The 22,853-nt window shown below is 35.5% G+C and overlaps 1 protein-coding gene across 6 annotated transcripts in view; it reads right to left on the bottom strand.

The window, feature by feature from the left end:
- The window catches only part of kiaa1549lb (KIAA1549-like b), an 87,377-nt gene that overhangs the window by 58,083 nt on the left and 6,441 nt on the right, over nucleotides 1–22,853 (bottom strand). For 4 of the 6 annotated variants that reach the window (XM_058751947.1, XM_058751946.1, XM_058751948.1 and 1 more), the window contains exon 2: nucleotides 5,904–6,242. The exons of 1 other annotated variant lie outside the window; for it this stretch is intronic. In XM_058751947.1, the coding sequence (XP_058607930.1) occupies nucleotides 5,904–6,242 (339 nt within the window). Of the gene's footprint in view, nucleotides 1–5,903; nucleotides 6,243–21,266; nucleotides 21,322–22,853 lie in introns of all 6 variants that reach the window. One more of the 6 variants, XM_058751949.1, reaches the window with a different exon arrangement.

Consider the following 22,853-nt stretch of genomic DNA (forward strand, 5'->3'; position numbering starts at 1 on the left):
GTCAGAGAGCTCTCAGAATGCATCAAAAATATCTTAATTTGTGTTCTCGAAGATGAACGAAGGTCTTACGGGTTTGGAACGACATGAGGGTGAGTAATTAATTACAGAATTTTTGGGAGAACTATCCCTTTAACAATGATGATATGAAGTGCATAAAGTTAATGTAATAAGGTCAGTGATATTTAATGTCAGTATTCAGAGGAATGTATTTGTTCTAACAGCATTTAATATATTTATATGACAGCATCTAAAACAAAGGCATTTTAAATATAAACAAATCAAATGTTTATGAACATTTTTAAGTAGGCTACATCGAATACCGATTTAATGTGATTAATATGGTTGAAAAAATATATGTAAAGCAGGCATCAAATAACTTTTGGAGCTGCTTTGACAACCTTTATAAGACAGCTATTTCTGGCAAGGTTTCATAAAAAAAAAAAATAATCACACAGTAACACTTAAGTAATAAGATCACAGGTGTGTGTTTATAGAGTATTTTACAATGGCTTTGAATTTAAATATATTTACTAGTAGACATGTATAATACAAATATAATATAAGGATGTGTAAAGATTTGTAAGTTTCTGAAGCTGTCCATATATAAAAGTTTTAACTCAATCTTACAGGAAATCGTAACTATTTTATGAAGCTGAGATTTTGTATGAATTTGTTTGTTGTGAATCATACAATTTTTGTATGATTCGCAACAAACAAATTCATACAACATTTATAGGGATTTATAGGGGGAAAAAAAGTAAGCGTGAAGGTCCACCGCTAACCCCACTCTTAATCATACCTGCCACTGGCAGATTGTACAAAAATGTACTAACGAGACCATACAAATTCATACGAATCAGCCACCAATTCAGCAACACAAAACTTTTCTTTTTTGAAAACTTTTGTTTCAGATGCTTTAAATAAGTCCATATTGCACATTTCAGCTATATACAGTAAAAACTTTTTTTTTTTTTTTTTGCATGAGATTAAGTTGAGTTTTAAAGTAAATTATATTTTATTTAGGAAAATAAAGGTGGAGGCCTCAGGTTTACAAGTACAGTATAACTAAAGCATGATCATTATTGATATTTCTATGAACAGCATTTGATTCAAGGTCACTTCAGAATACCTATTATATTAGTCATATTATTAACAAATCAGTTATCAAAGACATGTCTGTCTCAGAATAAATGTGCAAGTAAGCCCATTTTCAACTAAAATTTACGATTTACATATTTTTACATCAATCATGGAATCCTAGATATTGTCTATCTCTCTGCCATGTACTGCAATGGGAGACATTATGCAATTCTCTTTTCTGTGAGGTATTTTGAAGAGGGATTCAGTCTGATCAAAGTGCCTAGTCACTGCATTATCACTGGCACAGTGCCTAGTCACTAGCATGAAGTGAGCCGTTTCTGATCAGGGTTTTGATATAAAAAAGTATAAATATCTTGGATGTTCAATGACCCTTCTTTCGCTCTGTGGACCAGGCAGCCTGTCCATTTTGAGCCTTTGAACTGGGAGTCGTCTCTACAAGGATATTTAAGCAACAAACTGACCAGGTTTGCCATTAGTCTTTTCTCTAAGTGCATTTCCAGGTAGCCTTGTTTGGGTCATTAAATAAATAATTTACAGCAAATGCATCAAGAATGTGCTTCAGGTTGAGAATGCATGCTTCAGGTCGACTACCTGCAGAAAGAATGCAATTGCTTCAGAACACTGAAGAAGGGTGTGTCAAAATGTAGCTTGACCTTGTGTACAGCATTAGAATTTAAATGCTGTGTTCTATATAGATTGTGTTCTATATAGCACTCAAGTCAAGGAGTAGATGTATTGCAAGAGGGGTGTGGAATTTTCTCAAATGCAGTTCTTGTTATGCATTTAAATATCTCACATTGATGATGATTGACATGAAAACCAGTGAGGTTTGTGTACAGTTTCTTTCTCTTCTTTATATGCCACTCATTCTTTAAACAAAAGTTATTGCACAGCAGATTTGAATAGGGGAGGATTTTTGAGTGAATACAGCTTACTGTATAGTCTACTTTTCACATAAGGCAATCAAAGCGCAATAATCATATTGACTAGTGTTATGGTCGTTTTTTGTTTGTTTTTTTTTTAGCTTGATGGTTACAGTCAAAAACCTCATCCTTGCATTTAATGGATGAAAATATCCGGAGAGGCATGAGGGTGAATAAATTACAATATTGTTTTTTTTTTTTGGCCCTATTATGTATTTCATATTATTTATGAAATACATTCTAGTGTTCCAATTCTAGTGTTGTTGGATATTCTTGCATGGGTGAGGTTGGTTGGTTGGTTTTATGGTAGAGAATGGCTTTTTTTTTGGTTAGAATTTTAGATTCCCATTGAAAAAAATTTACTTATTGTATCTAATTATGAGACTACACACAGAGTCATGAAGGGGGAACTCTATCTTAAAACCCTTGATGGCTGATGGCCCATCTTTAAATATTTAATTGCCTGAGCTGTGCATGTCTCCTCTGAAGCCAGGGAATTAAATGAAATATTGGCATTAACTGACTTTAACAGATTATTTTTAAGAATGTATGATTCTCAGCAGCTCTAGGATTTGAATACTTCATTTAAATCAATTATTTTTATTATAGCAGTTTCACTATACTGTATACAACATGTCAAAAGGGACATCAGCTTTACATGCTTAAAATATATTGTTATAGATTTATGGTTATATAAAAAAAGTATACTTTACTTTTCTCTTGAAGAGCATTTCAAATGTTATGTTCTCTTATATTCTAGTCTGTTACTACAGAACAACAATGCTTGATGTTTGGATACCTATAAGCTTGACTGACCAATGGCTGTTGACTGACCTGAGGGCTTCATTACAAAGAACAAGTGTACCAGGAAAATTAAAGAGTTTCAAGGGTTGGAGATGTTTGGCACAGTATATACTGTACTTCATAGATGGAGGTTATGCTTCTCACTTAAAGTCACCAAGAAATCTAAAAAAATAAAAAATAAAAAAAATCTAATGAACACGACATTCTATTTTGGATAACAACATAACGGTGTGGGTGAAGAATATAGTCAAATCATTTTCAACCACTCTCCTCTAAACACCTGTCAGTCAGAGATGGCAACATTCTTGATCTTTCTGTGCATGATTCATCTTTTCACATTATTTAAAAAACAATGCCTGTAATCATTTATCAAAATGTAATTAATCATGTTATGATTCACTTTTATTTTTAACCCCTTCTTTTCAACCACCTGATTTCTATTTGTCACAATCCAATAAATAAATAAGTAAGTAAATAAATAACATAATAGAATAAAATTTTAAAGCAAGTCTCATTAATTTAAAGGGATAGTTCAACCAAAAATGAAAATTCTGTCATTAATTCCTCACCCCAATGTCGTTCCAAAACCGTAACACAACGTAGCACATGCATGCGTTGTTTGTTTCCATGAAGCGGAAGCAAGCACATGCGTCATGATACTCTCCACAATGGTGGCGCGCCGCAGCAGACGGGATGAGGAGGAAAAGAATTGTTGAATAAAGTCGTTATTTTTGTTTTCTTTGCGCACAAAAAGTATTCTTGTAGCTTCATAAAATTACGGTCGAACCCCTGATGTCACATTGACTATTTTACTGATGTCATTGCTACGTTTCTGGACCTGGGAACATTTCAGTTGTATTGAGAGAGATGTACAGTATATGGAGAGCTCTCGGATTTCATCAAAAATATCTTTATTTGTGTTCTGAAGATAAACAAAGGTCTTACGGATTTGGAAAAACATGAGGGTGAGTAATTAATAACAGAATTTTCATTTTTGGGTGAACTATCACTTTAAATTGCAGTTCACATTGTATAGAACAGGTGTTTTTATCTCTACTATAGGAATTTTTCTTATCAGTCCTCAACAGCTCATCAATAATGTGGCAGCATTGCTAGTCCTCTTTCTTACTTAAAGGGGTCATGAACTGAGAAATCAAAATTCCCTAAATCTTTTAACATATAAGAGGTCATTGTACTATATAAAACATCCTGTAAGTTTCAGAACTCAAAACGTTCTTGTTAGTCTAAAAACAGCTTATATTGAAGCCAATCTGCCAAAACGACAGGTTGTGGAATGTACCACTTTATGATGTAATAGTGTGGATAAGCGCCGCCTCCACAGAAGAAGATCAACGCCTGCTTCTACATCACTGCATGTTTAGCCCCGCCCACTGATTCGTGCATGTACTGTAGTGTAAATAGCAAGAGAAATGCAGGTCTACGCTGAAACCTTACGTCCCAAGTTGTGGAAAAACATTGCATTGCCTTCCTTCTGATCCCAACATTAGGAAAGATTGGATGAACGTTATTTTTAATGAAGTTCCAGACCACGTCAGCAAGAACTTAGTCCTTCATACGCTTCATTTTAACATGGGTTTGTTTACAAACAAGGAAATTCGATACAGGATTGAAACTAAAAGATGATGCTGTGCCAACTCTATTGGATTTTTGTCTGTTTTGTCTTTGTCTGTTATTGCAGATCATTTGATATGTACTCAGTATTTATGCATTTTTAACCTAAATCATACCATCTGTTCATCTGTGAAGGATGTAGGACGTCAAACATACAGTATACAACAGTTATAAAAGCATACCAGTGTGCATTTCCATCATAACAGTCCGAGTCTACAATCCGCCACACCTATTCAAACAGAGCGTTCTGATGAGGGGGGTCAAAACAGGACAGAAAATAGCCTATTACCTCTAAATTATTATTTTTTTTTTTATGTAAAAAATCTTCATAGCATTATAAGTGGACCTCATAGAACAGTACAACATAATAAGAAAAAGGCAGTTCATGAACCCTTTAAACCATGTTCAAAACTATTATCTTGGCAAGAGGAAACAAACAGACCAGCACTCCCCTATGTTTGATTCACTATCTATAAATATTCTGAATAAGTCTATTAACTGCCTTGAATGTAAATATCAATTATTTTGGTTCAGCTTTGCAATATACCATTTTACTCACTTTCCTGTGATCAGTGGGGTCCAACAATGAGGCAATTGACCACTGTGTGTGGGGAAGCGTTGAGAGTAGCATAGTTGTATATGCCATTTTTGGGTATTCCTTTGTTAAACACTGGGGCACGTTTAGTGCTCTGGGCCTGTTGAATGAGTTCTAAGTAAACTGCTACAGCACTGAAAAAGCTCCTGGGATGAAGCAATAATGTGTGATTTGTGACATAGTGCCCAGTGGCTGTTCAAACAGCTTTAAAAAACAGAAGGTTCTAAAACGGTCTTTTCATGAAACACTGAAAAGTGGTTACATAAGCTTCAAAACAGTTTGCAGAACTTAACAAAGGCAAAAATGATAAAATAATGTGCTGAGCCTATTTCAATTTGAAATGCTTCAATGAGGGGTATTTGGACACGATTTTTGGACAATACCCATGATTCATGTGATGACGGAAAAGATGGCAAATTTGATGTTGACAGCAGGGCTTCCATGCCTACACATTTTAAGGAATAGTTTAAGGAATAATTTACCGATGACTGACTAAAAACTGCATATGCTGGTTAGGTATGTTTTGAAGCATGGTAGCTGATTTGAGCCTGTCCTTAGTTGGTCCTTATCTGGTCATGAGCTGGTTTAAGCTGGTAATGTGCTGATCCTAAGCAACTAGCTGCTGCTCAGAACTAGCTCATAACCAGTTCAGGACCAGCTTAAACCAGCTCATGACCAACTAAGGACAAGCTTAAACCAGCTCAAACCAGCAGTCATGCTTCAAAACATAACTAACCAGCATATGCCGTTTTTTTTTTTTTTTTTTAGTCTTTAGGGTAGTCTCTACAAACCCAATGACATCTAAATTAACTGTAAGATATAGAAATAGCTGCATTCTGGGAACAAACCTGAGTTATTGGATTGGTTGCTGACCAGCACAGACAATGGAAGAGTAAATGGCTCCACTCGTTCCAAAGATCCATTTGAAGGCCATTGATGTGTTTCATTGTCATGTGCAACAACTTTTGACGAGAGTTCGGGAAGCTTTTGGGCCGTGCTGGCAAGTAATGTGAGTACAGAGGAAAATGCAGGTTGTTCCCTGCTACCATTTGACGAGCCTGTGGGATCTGACTGGACTACAGAAACCGGATTCCTGTCTGTCATATGGAAGCCACCAAACAAATGGGTTGATGAGGGTGATGTGGCCTCATCCAGAAATGATCCAGAGGCTTCATGACTCAAGTCATCTAAAAAGAGAGAAAGAGAATAATATAAATGTATCTCAGGGCAGTCCAATCTTTTCTTTTCAGAATCACAGTTTGTTCATTTTGAGGAAAACTTTTCTACACTGTAATTTCAATCTGCTATTCAGAATGTGTTTCCTTGAGGAGATGGAGGCACTCAAAGTTACAGCTCTCAACATGCTTTTGACAATACAAAATACTTTTTTTCAGCACATCAATAAACGATGATGCTGAAAGAACACTGAAAAGACCTGAAAGACCTTACAGTCTCATATAAGGATGCTGAAGGTGTAATTTGGGGCTATGATTTTCATCCTCCCAAACATGTCTATCAGTCATAATTTAAACAAAACTTTCTCAGCTATCATCAGATTGGAACCACATTTCAAACATTTTATGATGGTCAATATATCTGGGATAATACATATTCAGAGCAGTTACATTTTATAATGACATGTTGAAATCATTAATCAAAGCGACGTCTAATCTTTGGATCACTAGTGACCAAACGTATGCGTGTCACCATAGAATAGATGCTAAAAGATAAATGACTGATATAAAATTCAAATTTATATGCTGACTGAACAGAGACCCTTTAAAAAAAAAAAAAAAAAATCAACAAATTGCTGGCACCCATCCACAATTATTTCTTTACTAGTTTCTGTTGTTGCTCTGATATGTTCAATATCTGGAGGGCACTATGATTCATTCAAAGGAATCTGCAAGCTCTACATATTCTACACACGGTGTAAAGTAGTTGTTTATGAATTCCTGACTCTAGCATACTCTAACATACTGCATGCTGAATTGACAGGTTCCTCTACAGCATATGTTAATGGCACAAATGACTGACAGAAATTCTATGAAAATACAGCAATGATTAGTTAATAAACACAATACCATCCAAATCCAGTGAGAGCTGTGATGAATAACATGTCAGCAGTCCTTTACATTAGGGCTGGGTGATTAGACCAAAAATCATATGTTTTTAATTTTATGTGCTACACAATACAATCATAGATCTCTGTATTTTCTAAGAAATGGGCTAAACGTTCAGATTATCTTAACAGCCATTACAGTCTCCGGGCTCACAGTGTCCTGGACACCAATATTTAAATGATTGAGAAAAGACAAATCATTGTTTGTCCAACTGAGACATCTGACAGGGTAAACTCTGTTAATATGCTTATATGTTTGAAATGCAAGATAACAAAACACAGATATTTATGATGATTTTAAAATGCATTTACCTGATAAATATATATACAGGGAGCAGTTGGGGGTTTGGTGCCTTGCTACAGGACACCTCAGTCATGGTATTGAGGTGTACATTCACTCCCCCCAACTATAATTCCTGCCGGCTGGAGAGTCGAACTCGCAACCTTCAAATTACGAGTCCAACTCTCTAACCATTAGGCCACAACTTCCCACTGTATAAAATACACCTGGGAGCCAGAAATCTTGCTAACTGATAGGGGATCAAATATGTGTATGTGCACCAGGAAAAAAAAATGCAAGCACACGTATGTATTTGTTTAATTTATGTTTCATATTTTGTCACTCTAGACCTATTAATTCATTCAGAGATCATTCTGACTCCATACAAAGTGGCATAAAATTGTCTGGCTACTTATTCTTGCTTGATCACCAGTCCACCAAGGGTTTCAGGAGATGAAAGGGTGTCAGTAAATCACTTTCATTAAACCTTGTCCTTTAATTACCCAACAATTAATTCCATTTAATTCTCAGAATTAACGCTGAGCGGTGCTGTGACAGAACCTAAAATGGAGACAACGTTCCTATGAACAACAGATCACAATAACTCAACAAGTCAATAACCTGACTCTGTCATTCAACACTCATTAATATCATCCTCACAGATAGTTCGTTATTAGCGATAATCAATATACATACAGTATAGAAGAAGAAGAAGCTGTTCCTGTGCCTAGATATTCTAGTGCATAAACTCATAATGCAGCCTAGTGTGACTCAAAGGGGAAGAGAGTTTGAGAGTAAAGACAGCATGATTATTGGGATGAACGCATCTGGCATCATGCTATTTCTGTTCTTAAATTACCATTTAGCAGACAGCAGTCTCTTCTATAAGCCTACAACATTATTTTTTTTAACAGGCCGATAGATTTGAATTTTGATTTCACACACGCTTGATTAACAGACTGGCACATTTGCAACAAGTTAATGGCTGAACATTACTGTATGTCTAAAAAAACAACTAATAATGTCATAATAATAATGTAAGTTCAGGAGATAAGAAGGAAACAAGGAAACCCCCAAAAAGCTAATTGTTTATTATTATTATTATTATTATTATTTTAAAGAGACATTCAAACCTGACATGTGAAATGCCGGGCTGGCAGTTCAAAGTTAAAATGCTTTAATGATGGATTTGTTTTGATTTGATGCAGCTTTTCACTTCACAAGACATTAATTGATGGGCTGGAGTCACGTGGATTACTTGTGGATGTTTGTGATGCTTTTTCAACAGCAATTTGAACTCTCATTTTGACAGCACCTATTCACTGCAGAGGATTCATTTGTGAGCAAGGCCTTGTCCACACTAATACATTTTCATTTGAAAACGCATCTTTTTCTCTCCATTGTGGCCTTCCGTCCACACTGAGACAGCGTTTTTGTTTTGTTTTGTGAGAAAGCTTTTTGAAAACGATCTCCAAAGTGGATATTTTGAAAACGCTGTTTTCGCATTGTAGTGTGGACTGTGAAAACGGAGGCTTTTGAAAACGATGACGCATGTTTAGTCATATGACACATATTGTACCAATGCATATCTATGTTTATACTGGTATTGTGCCTGTTATGTGCTATTCGCTTTCACACTATTGCTACAGATGTGTTACTTTATACACTCTTCATATCACAGTCCTGCAAAGATGACAGAAAATTTACTCGCGAGTGCTGTTTGCGGCAAAACATGAGGGCAGTTGCGTTTTAGATCAGACATACATTCGTGAGTGAGTGCGACCTGGACGCATCAGTGAATAGTGAGTTATTTTCCTAAAAATGATCCTGTCAGAAGAATTGCATGAAAACATATCATGCCTGTTCCGTCTGTATTGTCTCAGTGAGATTTTTTGAGGCTTTACACAAGTGCAGTTAAGCAGAGAGCGTTTTAAAATGAAAACACTGTTTTCAAATGTATCCGGATTAATGTAGACGTAATGATATAATGCAAAATTCCTCCAAATCTGTTCTAAAGTAGAAACAAACTTGTCTTCATCTTGGATGGCCTGAGGGTGTTCATTTTTGATGAACTATTCCTTTTAAAGGAGACGTTATAGTGGGATATCTTTCCAGGTTTCTATCTGTGTCCCGCTTTCTGTGTATCTATCTAGAGGACGCCTGTAGGTGCTAATAGACCAGGGCTGAGGACTAGAGAGCTTGGGCTGGCGGTTATGCAATCAGCCCAGAAGGTTCTATTGTTCAGTTTTGTTACATACGCTGAGGAACAGTGAAGGTCATGGTGTCCCTCTGTCCCATACTTCACACACCATTAGCTGACACGCTTCTCCATTTCCCTGTGGGGGGTGTGTGCTTTTCCTCTTCAGTTTATAACACACTACACTCGCTAACGAAAAATAAATTCCTAAAAGACAGTTTCTGCAAAGGATAAAACACACAGGAGAGAAGAATGACAAATGAGATATTTTTAATAGCTCAGCTGTTTCTTCTAGACAACAATGAACTCAACATCAGTTCTATATTAATGCAGCAAATTGCTACTTTGCTCGGCAAGCATAAACGACTAAACTCTGCTTCAGGTTGTGCCTAATCAACACCTCTTAATAACAAGTTATCCATCATTGTGAATATTTTTCCATGTTTCTTTGTCAGTCCAGTAAATAACAAAAAGTAGTCCTGCCCACCACGGTATATAAATAGTATTCGTTGTTACCTACCAAGGCTCACTGGAAAAACATGCAATATTGCAAAGTGACTCTAGCCTGTTCAGTTTTATCCGAAATGAATGTGAAATCTGGCAACGTTTTATTATGTTGGTTCTTGTATCGCAGCAGTTTGGAAATGAAATGCCTTGTGGGAGCTGCTAAAAGATAATTCTCTCAAGTTTAAAAACAATCTTATTTAAAAATAATGAACCACTTACACTAAACCCTACACTGAACTTGTATACCGTGCATCAGAAAAGCCATGGAGATGGTTATGTGATGTAAACGTCAACAAGTGTTTGCTTACAAATCATGCATTATGGTAAAAGTGTGTTGAGGTCATAGTATTTTCTAAGGAACCGAATAAAAATAAGTCTTTATTAATCAATAATAATGAATTGCTGCTAGGGCACAGGCCTCACCTGAGGGTGTATAGTAGTCAAAAGCACCCTGCAATGTCCTAGTGTAGTATCACAAAGATGTTTCTACTACTGTTTGGTACACCAGTGACTACCAGGAAGAGTCTAGTTGACAACCAAGAAAGATTGATAATGAATGGAAAGGCAATTCACAGCCTGGAACGACGAAATACAGCAAAGTGAGGTGGGGTGGGTTAGCAGCCCTAACTGCAGCTCCGGTGAACGAGATCCTAACATAGACCAGTCAATGGAAACAATAGCCAAAGGTGATGTGGAGAGGACACTGCAGAAAAGAATAACAATGGTCATGACAGCTGCAGCTGAGAGATTTGGCAGAAGGAAAGTCTGTGAAAGAAAAGGTTGGAGAGCCAAGTTTTGGCCCGTGGAGGTTGGGTGTCAGGACTGTGCAGGACAGTTGCTATGCAGGGCATACACAAAACTTAGAATAATAGGAGAAAGATGAAGAAGAGCCATTTATACCACCACAGACACAACCAAGAAAGCATCAGGTGGCTCTGGCTAAAGAGGGCAGGTTCGTAAGTTGCTGCTAGGGCACAGTCTGGGGTTTGATCAACCCTAAACGGGTCACCTGGGTGAGGGGGTATGATATTCGAAATACCCTGTAACAATAAATCAGAGAGTATGTATGAGAGCATCACAAAGATGTTTCTGAAAGCATTTTAGGTCCCACGTTATATTACACAGTAAATTTCCCAGTGCTAAATAAACACCGCTTGGTGTACATATGGGAACCAGTTCCCATATGTACACCAAGCGGTGTTGATTTAACACTGTGGAATTTACTGTGTAGGTGGCCTTAACTACTGTGTACTTACATTTAAATTAATCATTTGGTACAATGCACTTATTGTGTACATACATGTTTTACATTGTACTTATATTTTTAAAAACACCTATATGTAATTACATTTGTAATTAATTTCTGTAATTACATTTAGAATTACACTGTAGAATTACACCCTTAAACCTACCCATAACACCAAACCTGTCCCTAACCTTACCCGTATCCCACCTCAATAGCAGCGGAAGTGTTTTGCAATACAATATGAACACAATAAGTACATTGTACTTATTTTTGATGTAAGTACATAGTAGTTAAGGCCACCTAATATAAAGTGTAACCGCATTTTATTATTATTATTTTATGTTTGTCTCAGTATTTAATTTGCTATGACTGAGATTTTTCATAATTGTTAAAATTTAGCAAAAACAAAAAACAAAGGCAGAGCTGGGCAACTTTGTTTCTCACTTCCGCTTGTCTTTCTCAATCAACCCCAAATACAAGAGTACTGAGTGCTGCTTGCAGAATCCAGTAACAAGTAATTTTTTTTGGCAACAATGTAGTGCAAAGATCGCCGAGTAATCGGTGGCAAATAACTACACTGTCAAATTATTCTACTGATTTAGAGTCATCCTAAATGGTACATATTCATTTATATGTAGCATTGGAAAGTTGTATTCAAAAAACAGGTTCGTCTTGAACATCTCTCTCTCTCTCTCTCTCTCTCTCGTGCAGCTTTTCTCTCTCGAGAAGTACATCAGTTCATCCTAAACTGACTTTCATATGTATCAGTGGAAAGTCATATTCATTTTAGTGATTTGGTTTGTCCTAGATGGTCCTCTCTCTCCCGTGGGTAACTTTGGAAAGTCTGATTCATTATACTGGTAACACTTTAGTATAGGGACCAATTCTCATTATTAACTAGTTGCTTGTTATCATGTCTCTTAATAACATATCAGCGTTTATTAGTACTTATAAAGCACCTATTCTGCATGACCATATTTTACATCCCTAATCCTACCCAATACCTAAACTTAACAACTACCTTACTAACTATTAATAAGCAGCAAATTAGGAGTTTATTGAGGCAAAAGTCGTAGTTAATGGTTTGTTAATAGTGAGAATTGGACCTTAAAATAAAGTGTGACCGTTATAGTGAATCGCTTCGTTTGAGTGGTTCTTTTAAATGAACATATAACATTGATAAGCAAACCAATGAACAGGATTCATCGATTTGAGTCCTTGTAGCATTCAAGGTACTTTTTTTTTTTTTTTATAGTGAACTATTTAGTTAATCAGTATGTCTAAAATTAGGCAGTATTCTAATAATTCAGAAACTCCCATAAAACTATGGCTCTGAATAATTTATATAATTGGATAATAATATAATAATGCAGCTGCTTGACAAGTTGCAGTTTCAAAGCTTGTGAAGGAGACAAAGAATAGAGGTCCACCTTATTTCACCAAGGTCCACCCACTTGGAGATGTCTGGCCTTGTCATTGAAATATATCTGAGAACTCTATTAAGTAATAAAACAGCAACCTCTGAGCAATAAAACTTTTTTTTTCCACCTTCAAGCCTTTCTTTCTCACACATAATCCCTTCCGTATTACTTTAGGGAGGACAAGTTTGCTGGCTTGAATATGAACTAATGAACGAGAAGGATTTCTCCCACATATCATCATCTTCATTTAGTAAGAAACCATGCCAGCATTGAGACCCTGGAGTTTAGTCACTCCATAACAGATCACACACACTCATAAACTCCATAAACCAAAATCTCTACAATGGGAAAACAGCAGGCAGTAGACTGATAGCTAGCTCAGCCAGCTGAGAGGTAAAAGCTATGCTCAGCTGTTATTAAAAATAAAGCTATAACAAACTAAACTGTATGGGTCTTGTATCCTTGGATCTCTATGTTCTAAATCACTCTTTCACAAGGCTCACGGGACAAGAGAGCATGCTGAACTTTAACTTTTAAAAAATGGACCTATCTGAAAAGGCCCCCCACTGAGTCTTGATGACTAGTGATCATTAAACGAATCTGACATATCCATGCTAGGGTCATTTAAACCAATGGAATGACTTGCTGACTCTACGGTATTCAGGCCTTAAGCTTTATGCAGTTATTTACAAACCAGGATCAAAAAATAATAATAATGGGGGCTTGAGACAAACATTTTCCCAAAATAAATAGAATAAGATGCAAAGTGGACCATACTTCTTGTCAAAGCCTGGCTATGCAATTTTACCTCATACTGCAATTTCACCTTTTGATCAGTCATGACTGTATTAAGTTGCCTAATGGTTAAAGGTCTGAGCTGAGCTTTTGGTAACTTTTTGAATAAACGTGTCAGCTAAATATTAAATTAATAATGATAATTAGCACTGTGGAAATTAATACAGATCAGAGTACTGAACGAAAAGTCTGTTGTAAGAGTTTCCTCCTTTGGGAGAAGTTTGGAGGATATTAAGGCTGTCTTTGCTAATATATCAAAGTAAAGAAATTCAGCTATGGGATATTTTGGGAGTGGAACAACTTGAGGGTGAGTAAATGATGACAAAATTATTTTTTTGGGGGGGTGAATTATCCCATTTAAGGTTAGGGGTTTGTTCATATTACTATCACTAATGTGGGCAATAATAATAATAGTGCATTACTCAAACTACTGTGAGGGATGGACAGTTGGATCAGAAAGCAAAGTACAGATTAGTGATGGAAACTAGTTCAACCTTGAACCCAGCAGAGAGACTCTCCCATGAAGGTACTGTGCATCAACAGAGTGGAATCTGTGCCACAGTACACTGACCTAAATAATATTTAAAAAAATCTATCAGAACTTTAGCCTACTTTGGTACCTTGCTGAGTGAGAGAACAGGCCTGAAGCAGTCAGATATCCTGTGGGAATGTTGGATAGACCTGTATCTTTGACCACTGCAGAGTTCAACAACTGCACTGAATCCCAACACATATCTGATATATCTGAGGGAGAATTCAGGGGTGCTGCATGCTTTTCCCCCATCATGAAGGTGACAGTTTTTCAAGTGATATTTTATGTATTATTTTTAACTTGTGGTGTTGTCATGGACTTGGAAATGTAATCTGGATTAAGTAACCACCAGTTACAGTTACATTTTGTTAAAGCTGCAGTCTGTAACTTTTTTGATTTTTCAAAATGTACAAAATTTATATAATAAGAGAGTACACCGTGAATCCATTTTCCAAACCGTGTTTTTGGCTTGTCATGAATCACTATACAGTACACCTATAATGGGTAGGTACCGCTGCAGACTAGCCCAGTACCCGCGTGATTCATCATAGACATGAACAGACAGAAGTAGTTCCGGCTACAATGTTCTTCCACAAGACGCACGCAGTTCTGTTTATTAACCGCTAGAGTGCCAAAAGTTACGTTCTGCAGCTTTAATATAACCAGTATTTAATATAATTTTTTTTTTTTTTTTTTATAATTTTTCTTTTTTTTATGGATTACATGATTACCTATTAGTACTATTACTACATAATAATTCATTATTGTTGTTACTTAATACTTCCCCTGACTGGTAAAAATATTGGCAAGGAACAAGAATCTTGTGTGTACTGACTGACCCTATATTCAGTTTTTTGTTTTTTTTACCATCAAATCGTTACAGTTGCCATTGTCAGCTTGCTCTGCTTTCATGGACAGTTATGAAATATAGGCTATAAACTATTAATATCAGAGACTCTTTGCTACCACATGCAGCTCCGAAGGTATTTAGAGTACAATGTGTTGGAGGAGAAGAGGGTAGAGTGCCAGATTGTTCTAAAATACTGAGAGAGTGAGTATTTACATTTTGAATGTTGGTGTCTCTTACGCAATGCATGAACCTTTTCTAACCCCATATAGTTTAAAGTGCTGCACATATACAATAGTGCAATAAATATAAAATAGTACAGACACATTCACAGATCAGGTATACTGAAAGAAAAATGAACGACATTTTAAAGTTTAATAGATGTGCATTGTCGTAATACATGGGAATAGCAGCAAAACAAAACAACTTTGACTAATAGGCTAGCTGTTTATTTGTTGACTTGGTCCACACTAAAGTTAAGTCATTGTGTGCCATTTAGAACAACTACCATAAAACTCTGCATCTAAAAGCATGCATTGATTGCATTTTTCATTAACAGATATAATGCCATTGAATCGAAGATCTTCTTTTCACCCCTCTCTCTTACAGTGAGGTTCCACAAACCCATTTAATAAAATAATGAGCAGTGGCAAAGCATGACAAGCACAGAGAAAGAATGCGAGACAAGCGACCATCTGCATCTCTCACACCCTAACACTAACGCCTCCGTTGTACACCAGCACAGCTCTTCATTTCATGGATAAGAATTTCAACAGGACAGACAGGGATGGGCTACATTTCATCTAATCCCATGAAGCTTTTCTGCCTGCCCATGAAAAGCAATTACATTTACAGTTCTTCTAAGGACTTCACAAAGGGCCAAAGGTAATTTCCAAACTGCTAAACTACTTAATTTGAGCTGTAGAGAAAAAAAGGTACATGCAGAAATATATCCTACAGTTCTCTGAGAATAAAACCAAGCATGCCAAACACGCTGTAATCTCTCTAAATTGTCACAGATAATCCCATTTTAGTACAACATTTTCCACTTGAATGTTCTGAACAGATGCTGGTGGTAATCCAATGAGAATCTGCCTTCACTGCAGGTACGCAAGAACAGAGGTTATATATATATATATATATATATATATATATATATATATACTGTGTATATGATCTCAACATCCTTAAAACAAGATACATTTGCAGCCCATTTCCATGCCATTCAATTTCTGATGTACACCATGTACTTCAGCTACTCCCAATAACATGACAATTGGAACAGTAAAATAAAATTCACTTTGATGAGATGCTGTAGAGTGTGTACAGCATAGGATTATATGTTTGTTCGGAGCAACTGACCGCAGATTTATTTTGTTGACGAAGCACAGTGTAATGGAGACTTTGCCAAGAAACTTTTGTCGAATCAGGAAGAAGCCAATTGTATTGAATCTGACAGCAGCTACACCACAAACTGTAAGTAAACAATTTCATGCTTTTCTGTGAATGTGTTTCATTTTCTTTTTTTAATGGATAATGTTTTCAAAACATTTATGTGTAATACTTTTTCCTATGCAATGACGTTAACCAAACATAATAGTGTTTGTTTACTGATAAGCAACCTCCTTAAACGTCCTGATTTCAGACAGAGGGTCAGAATGAGGATTAAAAATAATATTGGTCACACTTTATATTAGGTGGCCTTAACTACTATGTACTTACATCAAAAAATAAGTACAATGTACTTATTGTGTTCATACTGTATTGCAAAACACTTTTGCTGCTATTGAGGTGGGATATGGGTAAGGTTAGGGACATTATAAATGCAATTACAGAAATTAATTACAGATGTAATTACATATATGTATTTTTAAAAATATAAGAACAATGTAAAATCATGTATGTACACAATAAGTGCATTGTACCAAATTATTAATTTAAATGTAAGTACATAGTAGTTAAGGCCACCTAATACAAAGTGGGACCAATATTAATATTTTTTGAATTTATATGTCTGTTTTTTTTTTTTTTTTGTGACCCTCAAAGAGAATATTAAAATAATTAAAAAACCAATGTCATTTAAAACATAAAATATTTATTTTCTCACTAACTCTGATATAATCACATCATTATTCACATTGTGCAGCTGATTGGTTCTTTTCCAACACATTCTCACTCTCAACTCGTCACATATTACACACAGGGTACCCCTTTAGCATCATTTTTTAGCGTGCAGGGTCCTCCATTGCTTTAAATAAGAAACTCTTGGCATCAGTATATCGACACGAAAGGCATTGGGAATTTTATCGACATGATTAAATTTTATATTGGGTAATAATATTGCCATTATTGCACATATGTTGGGGTGTGATTTTTCAGTGTAAACAGTCACAACAGTTTTATTTATATTACACTATTTACACATTTATGAGCACATAACCCAACCCCTGCCCCTAAACCTACCATTTGTCAATAAAACACAAGAGATAACAGGCAGATACAACTACAGTCATAATTTATTCAAAAAGTATTAATATTCCAAGTCTTCCGAGGCAAAACGATTGATGTGTGAGAGGAACAGATGCAATCACCGTTTCCGTCCACCATAAAGCTCATTCTGTGTGCTGCAGTTTGTGCTCAAATTCAAAAAATGCCACCAGAAGAAGCCTTACATCAGCCTTAGTTGTGAAATGCTATTGGCTCTTGTGTCTCTCGTGACGATTGCTTCATGCTATGGGAGTATCTTTTTGAATGAGATAGGAGTGCTTTAACAGGGATCATTCAAAACGGGATCATTTTCAGCGATTTAAACCTTATGTTTTACTCTCTTCGCATAAAGATATCGTATGGCTTCAGGAGACATGGAATGCAACACAACTTGTTTGTAATGCTTTTATACTGCTTTTTTAATAAACACCTGTGACTGTACTTATATTTGTCTGTTACATGTTTTATATTGTTAAGAAGTGGGTAGGGGTGGGGTTAGGTGCTCCAATGAAACTATAAATTTATATAAAATTATTTCTATTTTTTATAAATGCATGCAAACCATTAAATTAAGACAAACAACTGAAAACAATGGAGGATCCTGCACGTCGAATGTGATGAGTTGGGAGTGAGAACTTGTTGTCTTTTCACATCAGCAGCTGCTCAACATTCAAACACTTGGCTAGTGCTTGCTGTAGCGGTTGCAGCGCACTTCAGAAACACTCCACCTTCCCCAGTTCCACCTGTTTAGACGCTATGCAGTGACTTCGTGTATGTTATATATGGGGGTTATTTCATATATCTTATATGTGCAGCAGCAGTATTTCTTACATCAGTGGTTCTCAAACGATACGAGCAAGAATGCAAATTTCCCTGAGTATTCAAATAATGGCAAATGTGACATTAATTTTTACAACAGTTCAACAAAAAAGGTAACATTAAGTGAACATTTTACATTAAATTGTAGCCTACAATTTAAACAAAATATTGTCATGTTTGTTCTATTTTGCAACAAAATAATAATAGTTCCAATAAAATCCGTATCATCTGGTATGCGTCTCCAAGCAGCATACAGCGGTGTTTCGTTAGTGAACGAATCTGCTGCTTTGAACGATTTAGAGAATCAGTTATTAATAACCCATTCATAACAACAGCATTTTGCTTCGTTACTGAATAAATGAATGAATGAATGACGCGACGGCTGGCTCATTAAGACAGTGACTTTCCGCCACCTATTAGCGGTATTATTTTTAAATCTACAAGTATCACTTCGATTTGCCATCATTTATTGCTTTATTTATTATATTAATAATACACTTAATGGGATGTTAAGAATATGACATAAAACATGACATACAATTAATAAGGATAGAAAATCTTTTCATCTATAAAAGTAAAAAATGCACCTGTAAATCAATTTAAGGGGGCAAATATTGTCCTTTAATAGAAAAGTTGTGACTGCGGTCTAAGTGGAAGAGAGGGGGTACACAGAAGAATTGTCTTACATGATCACAGCAAAATGTCTGTGGATGTATTGCCAGTAAGCGGTACTTGCTCTGCAGCAGCAGCAGCACAGCAGATCTATTTCACCAAGACCAAACACATAAACATTGCCATGTATATTACAAACTAATCTTTCAGAGCGTTGTCATGAGAAAAATATTAAAACTAACACTTCTGTGAACTGGACATGGTTATCACCTGAGTCTGATAATGTCAAGATGGCCAAACATCAGAGAAATCTGTCTCACTGATATATCAGTTTATCACTAATTGTGATTTACTAGTCTTCTAATAAGAGTGATTTGGATCTCTGCCCTATTCAGCCAGGGATTATTGCACCAGTCCCCCATGACAATAATATAGATTTATCACTTCTGTCGCTGTTCTATGTTGCTAATTCTGTCAGCTTATATCCATTATGTGAGAGGGCAAAGTTGGAATTCTATGAGGTGCATTGTACATCAGCACTTTGGGGAAACACAAATGTCTTGGGAAAGATAAATTTTACTGAGCCACAGGGCAGGTCACGCCGTGTAACCTGATTTACCCCTGCAGTGGCATGAGGGACAGTGTGTTGTTTATGACCATCTGTGGAGAGGTTTGACAGTTCAGAAAAAATAGGGTCTTATGCGATGAACGTCATTACAGAAAAGCAGATGTGTTGCTTTGATAGGAATATATCGAGAAAGAGCTTTCACTGAGCTCAAATGGCAAGGTCAGTCTCTCTGGTTTCCTTTGCACTGAAAGCATTCTCATTCATTCTAAGTAAAGTAACTTTGTATTAAATTTACTTAGAGGTACATTTTATAAATTACAGAAAAAAAGAGTTAACTCAATAAAAGTTAATTGAAGAAGTGTAGTGTACAGTGCTGGACAGATTCAAAAGAACCAAACTGAACAAAAGGGTAACACTTTATTTTAAGGTGTCCATAATACAGAGTAATTACCTAATTAAGTACTTAGTAGTAGCCGTTGTACGTACATGAAACAAAATGTACTTACCATGTAACTAAGTTATGGAACAGCCTGTAATTACAGTTTGTAATTATGTAGATGTAATAGACAGCCCAGTCTGTTACACAGCTACTTATGTAACCAAAAGATTGTTACACGTGTTGCAGACTTTTACAACGTAATTATAAATGTAAGTACACAGACATAAGCTACTTATTAAAATAAAGTGTATCAAGATTGTACTTAAGTGTACTTCATGTGTATCTATACTGTACACCTTATCCAGCAGCACCTTAGTTTGATTTAACCCACCAGTGCACAGCTTAAATACATTTAATACCTTTCTAATTACATTAAAATTACAGAATATTACACAGGCATAAGCTACTTAAAATAAAGTGTATCAAGATTGTACTTAAGTGTACAAGTAGCTGTGTAACAGACTCGGCCTGTTACATACGTGTAACAGTAGCTGTCTATTACATCTACATAATTACAAACTGTAATTACAGGCTGTTCCATAACTTAGGTAAGTACATTTTATTTCATGTAAGTACAACGGCTACTACTAAGTACCTCATTAGGTAATTACTCTGTATTATGACACCTTAAAATAAAGTGTTACCAACAAAAGATTTGATTCAAATTATTTGTTTGTGAATTATCCATCAGAGAACCACGTTCAGCTTACATTTTATATATGGTGACCTGTCAAAGACATCATGAAACACCACTGGTGCTTCTGTACTATAAAGTATGTAGATATTGTTTTAATTCCAAGCACTGCGATAATAGTAATATATATATATATATATATATATATATATATACATATATATTTATATATATATTTTTTTTTTATTATTATTATCATCAAATCACGCAGTTCAGAGTTAGTTATATAGTGAAAGTGTTAAGTAAAGGCAATACTGAACTACACTACGTGTGTCATGTTTCTGATTTAGTAAATGAATCAGGTCATAAGAGACATTCCTTTGAGAGCTGGAACACACTGGTTGGTTTTAATATTTCTTTAAGTTGTTCTATTTCGGGAAGTTAATATTCTTGACAGGTTTTGTTAGATTGATCCTTTGAGTTCATCCTTTATCAGCATTCATTATTTGGTAATCTAATATCCCACTGCACGTGGGCACACTACCAATATTCACACATCATAGTAGTCAATGAACAACAACACATTAAAATGCAGCATCAGAACTGAGCATCATCGTAAGCAAATAACAGGCACGCATCCCATGCATAATATATAATTGACTTTCACACAGCTCATCAAGTGAAGAGAACATAACTGAATAAAACCTTCTGCATTGGTCCGTCAGCAAAGCCACTGTGGTTCAGGCAACCACAGGTTGTGCTATTAGAAACAAACAAACAACAACAACAAAAGTAAATAAATACTATATATGGGTAGTTGACAAATAGACAGTAAAAAAAAAAAAGTTGATTTTGTAAAATACCTTTTTTGAAAAAGAAATGCATAAATTTATGTAGTGTGAAGTCTGATCTTTGAGAAAATATAAAGGGTCACTAACTTTGTCAATTCTTTCACTGTGTTTTTTAACATTTTTACTGAACTGTACTATAATTTTGTCCTATGGTGTGACATAGCAAAAAAAAAAAAAAAACTCTTAATAATACATAAATAGCATGAGAGAGATTGTTAGACACTTATTTTCATACAGCGCTATTTAATTATACTTAACATATTTTTTTCCCCATGTCTTGTTGGACAATTTCAAGACAAACTTTGACAACAAGACAAACTTTGCTGTCATTTGTTCAAAACTGCTGAAAATTATACCATTTTAAGTTGAGTGATATTTGTATCTCCCCTACTTATGTACTTAACTGTTTTTTTTTAAATATATTTTGAGATATAAACAAATCTGTGGTTATTTTATGTGTGTAACACCATAGGACATTGCTCTCAAACTCAATTCCTGGAGGGCCATAGCTCTGCACAGTTTAGCTCCAATCAAACACACCTGATCCAACTAATCAAGGTCTTCAGGATTATTAGAAACTTCCAAGCAGGTGTGATTTGGAGCTGGTTGGAACTAAACTTTGCAGAGCTGTGGCCCTCCAGGAATTGAGTTTGAGACCACTGCCATAGGACATTACTTCACACTAAAGGACAGAAATGGTAGTTATTCAATTATTACTATTTAATTTTGAACATGTCAAAGGAGAAAGAAAGTTTAATTTTGATACAAACAGTATCAACAAAACAAAAAATAATCAAAACAATTCAGTCTCCTAGTCAATCATTATGTAACTGAAACTTTCAAAAACTGTCTCAAAAACAAAGTATCATATTTTATACTTATTTTCATGACACTTTATAACAGTACAAGTATTCTGTAAAACATCAGAAAATAGTTTAATAATAGTTTAATAGTTTGCAATTATTGCATTTAAGAACACTGAAAATGATCAAAAAAAGAATAAAAAGGAGTTAAGCAAATCTTATTTAATTATTTTAAATGCTTTTTAAAGAGACCTTGTCCTCTGGTGTGACATCTTTGTCCTGTGGTGACAGTGCAGGCGTCACACCATAGGACGTTTCAGCCTTTTTCTGTCAATTAATGACCTTGCTATTCCAAGCTAACCTGTCATTAGCGGTTAGCAAGATACATTGGCATAATTTTCCATGATTATGCAGTTTAGCATGCAGTTTTTAATTTTAAAAAATATATAATTTAGGGGTGTCAGACCAAAGGACAACAAAATGTAACACTTTTGTAGTGGTTCCAAAAAAGTTAAATATTTGAAAAATTCTGAGACAATTTTCCATGTGCGCATGTCATGGGCTTCACAGGGGGCTTCAGCAACATGGCCATGAATGGGTTCCTTCAACTAATTAAGTTTTCTCTGGAAGTGGCCGAT

This window comes from Onychostoma macrolepis, chromosome 18 (genome assembly GCF_012432095.1).
Source record: "Onychostoma macrolepis isolate SWU-2019 chromosome 18, ASM1243209v1, whole genome shotgun sequence".
Classification (NCBI taxonomy): Eukaryota; Metazoa; Chordata; class Actinopteri; order Cypriniformes; family Cyprinidae; genus Onychostoma; species Onychostoma macrolepis.